This window comes from Poecilia latipinna, unplaced genomic scaffold, assembly GCF_001443285.1.
Source record: "Poecilia latipinna isolate Pla-1442-1.1 unplaced genomic scaffold, P_latipinna-1.0 Scaffold3903, whole genome shotgun sequence".
Taxonomy (NCBI): Eukaryota; Metazoa; Chordata; class Actinopteri; order Cyprinodontiformes; family Poeciliidae; genus Poecilia; species Poecilia latipinna.
Genome location: NW_015116519.1, coordinates 1,619 through 7,123, shown reverse-complemented (window position 1 = coordinate 7,123; position 5,505 = coordinate 1,619). Strand labels below are relative to the sequence as shown.

At 35.3% G+C, this 5,505-nt stretch overlaps 1 protein-coding gene across 2 annotated transcripts in view; it reads left to right on the top strand.

The window, feature by feature from the left end:
- LOC106941861 (gamma-aminobutyric acid receptor subunit gamma-1-like) overlaps positions 1 to 3,182 on the top strand; it is an 11,642-nt gene extending 8,460 nt beyond the window's left edge. The window contains exons 5-6 of one of the 2 annotated variants that reach the window (XM_015024994.1): positions 203 to 405; positions 491 to 3,182. In XM_015024994.1, coding sequence (XP_014880480.1) covers positions 203 to 405; positions 491 to 769 — 482 coding nt within the window. In that variant the 3' untranslated portion in view covers positions 770 to 3,182. Of the gene's footprint in view, positions 1 to 202; positions 406 to 487 lie in introns of both variants that reach the window. The other variant, XM_015024993.1, reaches the window with a different exon arrangement.
- Positions 3,183 to 5,505: the final 2,323 nt, after the last annotated feature.

The window sequence follows — 5,505 nt, the reverse complement described above, 5'->3', positions numbered from 1 at the left end:
CCTGTTTTCTCTTCAGAAAACAGAACCTGTTTTCTGAAGAGAAAACAGGTTTGTACCACTCAAACTCTGGTACATAAAATATAGATTTTGTTCTTTAATTTACCCAGTTATTCAGCAAATTTCCAGTTTTTATATTTTATATTAACAAACAAAAAAACAATAATGTGTCTGGTTTTTAATTCCTGTATTTATCCCTTTGTAGGAATCACCACAGTTCTCACTATGACAACTCTGAGCACCATCTCCAGGAAGTCTCTGCCGAAGGTTTCCTACATCACTGCCATGGATCTCTTCGTCTCCGTCTGCTTCATCTTCACCTTCGCTGCTCTCATGGAGTATGGGACCTTGCACTACTTCACCAGCAACCGGCAGACCAAGAAGTCCAAAGCCAACAACAGCGCACAGGTACAAAAATAACTTTTATCTGACTCGCTCTGGTTTTATTCTCCTAAACTGAGCAGTGAAAGCAACCGTGGCTTCTTTGCAGCAGAGAGTTCCCAGCATGGTAAATATCCGACCTGGAACATCCCTGTTGCAGATGAACAACATCGTTCCATATCACGAGGACGACGACTACGCCTACGACTGCTTGGATGGAAAAGACTGTGCCAGCTTCTTCTGCTGCTTCGACGACTGCCGATCGGGAGCCTGGAGAGAAAACAGGATGCACGTTCGGGTTTCCAAGATTGATTCTTACTCGCGGATATTTTTTCCGACTGCTTTTGGCCTTTTTAATCTAGTTTACTGGATTGCTTATCTTTATTTATAAAAGAAAAAATGTTTATTTGTAACTGAAATCAGCTGGAGTTTAACATTTGCAGGTGCATCAGCTGCTTTTAGACTAGTTAGAAATAACTTTGCAAACTTTTGCTTTGATAATATAAAGGGCCTGGCTGCAGAGAGGCATGGCATATTAGTGATAACAGCTCCAACATCTTGATCCTGCACAATAAGCAGGAAAAATCATCAATGTTAGGCTGATCTTTTTTGTGAAATTAACCGCGATATAAAGTGTTTGCACATGTAAAACTCCAGTCTCCACAGAGGAACTATTGCCATCAGTCTTTAATACAACAGCCCAAATGTTTATTTTCTCTTTGCTACTGTGCATTGATATCATGCTTTGCACTTTGCATCTGCAATTGAGGGGACATTGTCCCTATAATTTGAAGATAGGTTCCTTAATTTTTCTCCGAAAAGCCAGTAACTCATCTGAACAATGGCCAATTAATTTTGTTCAGAATAGTCAGGGATCGTACCTTTACAAATACAACTTAATTGTTCTCTGCGTTTTTCCTGCAGGCTGTCAGGAGTGATGATGGTTATTTTTATGGCAGACAGATTTTATACTTTCATGTATTATATGTTGCAAAAAACAGCTTTGAGTTCATTCCTGTTCAAGCAAACACATCAGCTGGTAATTTAACCTTTCCAGTTGTAAATTGATTGTTTTCTTACCGAAGATGTTCATGACAAAAGCTGCATATCATTTTATACAGGTCTGTGGCATTTAAAGCACTTCTCAGCAACGTTGTCCTATACTTCAGCACAGCAATAGAGTTTTACAGGCAGCTTTTAGTAGCAGATTGTCTACGAGAACATATACCTGTTTGGATCATTTTCTCCGTCAAATGCATGCATTTTTAAAAAAGGGTGCAATTTGTTCAAAGATGTAAGCATTTCCTTCAATGAACTTGTAGTTTGGTGTTCTAGACTACACAGCTTTCATTTATTCATCTTTTGTTTTTAGTTTGAAGAGAGTCTGGCAGCAGAACAAAAAGATTAAGTTCAGATCTTCATCTGTCTGAAATTAATTAGATGTTCACTCCTCTATCACATAAAACGTACCTTGAGAGAGGAAATGTTGGGATCACAAGAAGAAGGCCATTTTATGCTTTGTCTCATATGCATTCAGTGCTATTCAAGCATTCATACATCTTAGAATGTAAAACACTAATTTGCAGTTTTTCCCACTTTGTGATTTTAAAAAACCCTCCCATCACTTAAAAGGAGTTCAGTCATTGCAGACATTGAGGATATCAAGCCATGAAAAGCTTCAGGTGACATTTTGTCTCATTTTCCCCACAAACTCATCCTAAGGTGACAACAGTAAGCAGTTGTCACATTTTTGGTTTATAAACCAAAACCCAACCAGCATTTTTGCAGAATTCATGAGGGATTTTGTGTTGCACAGAAGCTCTAATCATATTTGTCTATAGTAATGGAACTTCAAGTGTTGTTAATATGAATGGTTTTATTGTCAAAAAGTGAGAATTCAGTATTTGCTTAAAGCTAATGATAATTTCTTTTAAATATTTAGAAAACATTTTAAACACACAGCTCTAAAATGCTTCTAAACTTTGTGAATTGGCATTTAATAGCCAAATATCATATTAAAAGCAACATAACCTAAAAATTATTTTTTTAAATGACATAAAATGCAAATAAATCTGCACTTCCACTTTTTTTCTGACCAGATAGACAATTTTATAGTGTAGTTTTGTGACAAAAATAATTTTGAGTCATGTCCTTTAAAAACAGGAAAGCACTATTTGTGGATGATGACATCTGTCCATCATCTATCTATAGAACTTGTAACTATGAGTTTAACCACTATATCCATTGTTTTCTTTGATAAAGAAATATACTTTGTTAACCATAACACATTGTATGTGTGGCTGTTTATTACACAGGGAATTTTGGTGAGCTGTGTGGAAGTAAATAGATGAAGAGGCCAGATTTCTCCCCAGCCACCAAAAATCATCTGCATCTCAGATACATTTTCCTCCATATATGACGAGCAGAATCTTAGATTCAGGGAAAGAAACAAGCAAAGGTTGAGTGAAGACGACACAACACATAGAGAGAGAGAGATAGTTTCTGCAAGGAGTCAAAAGCCAAACCACAAAGATAATTACCGGTTATGTGATGATATTGTTTGTCCTTTGCTCCATTAAATTGCCTTCTGATGTCCACAGCTCACTGAAAATACCAATCAGTCACCTCTCCAAACGTTCCTCCTCAATGTTTGCTAGTGATAACTTGCTGTAGCCATACCTGAACCAAAATGACGGAGAGAAAATTTGGCTGCAGCCCACTTTTGAATATTTCCACTTCCCTTCTATTGACTTTAAGTGACTTTTGGAGCCATTGACAGCTAGTGCAGTACAATGTGTGAGTAACAAAACTGATTATTTGGAAAAATGTAAGACTTGTACAATCACTGCTGGACTGATCACCTTACATGGTTTGGGTGGTGATTTGTTTGGTTTCCAAGCTTCTGAACTCTTTCACGTATTTTACAAAAAAACAGAAAACCATCAATGACTATTGTTCTTTTTCTAAACTACAAAAATATTTGATAACAGGACTGAAGTGATTTTTTTTTATAAACAAAGCAAAGAAAAAGTCAGATTTGTCCATCTTTAAAAGAAATGATTCATTCTGATTAAATCAAATCAGAATATGAAAGGTTTTAAACATTAGATAGTATTCATGTTGCCTAGACAAAACGTTCTTGAGTGAAACAGAGATATCAAATCAGGAACATACTGGCATCTATGCAAGCATTCATGTTTTTAGGACAACTGCAAGTTCATTTAGTCAAAATGAATATTGCACAACTCATTAATCAGATATCTTATTTGCATACCGACTGATAGTTAACGTGATACATGAGCTGACTGTGGACAAATCAGGAAAAGAGCATCTAAACTAAAGTTATTTAAAAGTACAGTTTAAACTTTAAAGGCAGGTTTCCTCATTTCACTCGCCGCATCCCTTTGGATTCCATTGCACTTTATTTGGTATAAGCTTTAACACTAAACTGATTAAATGGCTTGCCTTAGAAATGAGGCTTAAAATCATATAGTTTTTCCATGCAGCACAGAGCTTGATTTATACTTTTTGATTTTCTCCCACAGACTGAACAAACAGTCCTCTGCAGCAGCAGGGTTTACTATATTACCACTGCACACAAGGACATTTTCTTAGTTTGAGCTAAAGCTTGTTGTGTTATTCTTATTTATCTATAGAACACTTTTTCATACAGCTAAGTGTAGCAAAATGTGATTTTACAAAATTAAGCAAGAAACAAGCATGAAGTGTAGAACCGAGTGATTTTCTGCAGTATCCTGCGAAAACTACATTTGTTTAGCTAAAAGCTAACTCTTGTATTAAATAATCTTTGCTTTTGTTCTCAAAGGAATTTATAATTTAATATTAGCTAACATACAGTCATGCTATCAAGTTATTACAAGCTTAAAAAGCTTATTTTCTTATGAGAGGAGTAAATTATTTTGAAATCAAAATAAAATAATTGTTTGTATATCAGAAACCAGGACAATTATGCTGCCAAATGATTACCCTGGAAATGTTGTTAACTGCTGTGGCCTGCAGGGACACATCATCCGCTGATGGAAGGATAATACTCTTCAGCTGAGCAATTAATTTCTGTATTATAGTATAGAACTAAATCAGAAGTGTTTTTTTTTTTTTAGCATTTTTTTCCTTCTAAATGAGATAAAGCATTGCTGACACAAAAACAATCCGTTTCTTTGAGATAAAGAGAAAACTAAACAGGTTATTTTGACATGAGAAATAATAAAACATTTATTTCGGCAAGACAACAAAATTAGACGTGGTATTTAGTGGAGATAACTGGAAGATACGAGATGTTTCATGGAGATGAGATGAAGCAAGCTTGGTTTCCTCCAAATAAGACAAAATGTCCCTCACTAGCTGATAAAGAACGCTTTGTTTCTCTCAACAAGATGAAATGAGATGTTTTCTAGAGGTCACAGGAACATGTTCCCACGAGATAAAGAGAAAACTAACAAGGTCATGTCAACTTAAATAAATGCAAGCTGCATTTTATTGGGAACACAACATACATTTTGTTTTCTGGAAATAGAATAAGTTTCGCTATTTTGTCTTATTGGGTAACGCAACAAAATAAAAAACAATCAACAAAAGCTTTGTCCGCCAGATATAGTGTGAAACAGGCTGTGTGTTCTCAATTAAGACAATAATACACACATAATAAGAAATCACATCAGATTTCACAAATGCAACAAACAGAAACAATATTTCCAAACATGGCTAATGCAACTGGATAGTAATTGGTCCAGATGGTGCTAATGCTGATGTTGACAGTAGACACTATATACCTTATATAAACACAGGCAACACATTAAATTCTGTATTTATCTGCAGATGGTAAAAAGTTTAAGTCTTGTATGGATGTCAGGGTGGAGCGTAATTAAAAACTGATCAAATGCGACTTTATGGGCATTTTCGGGATCAGTCCTTGATTCTGCTGTTGTGTAAATCTTACAATCTTTAAATTGATAAATAATAAAACAAATCAAATCTTGAACCTATGGTTTGGAGCAGATTTGCTTATCTTGATGATGCCCTAAAATATTTCTGGTTACATTGCAGAAACTCTTCTCCAACCATGGTAGCGTTTTGTTTTTGTCTTTATTTGTATATTGTGACATAAAG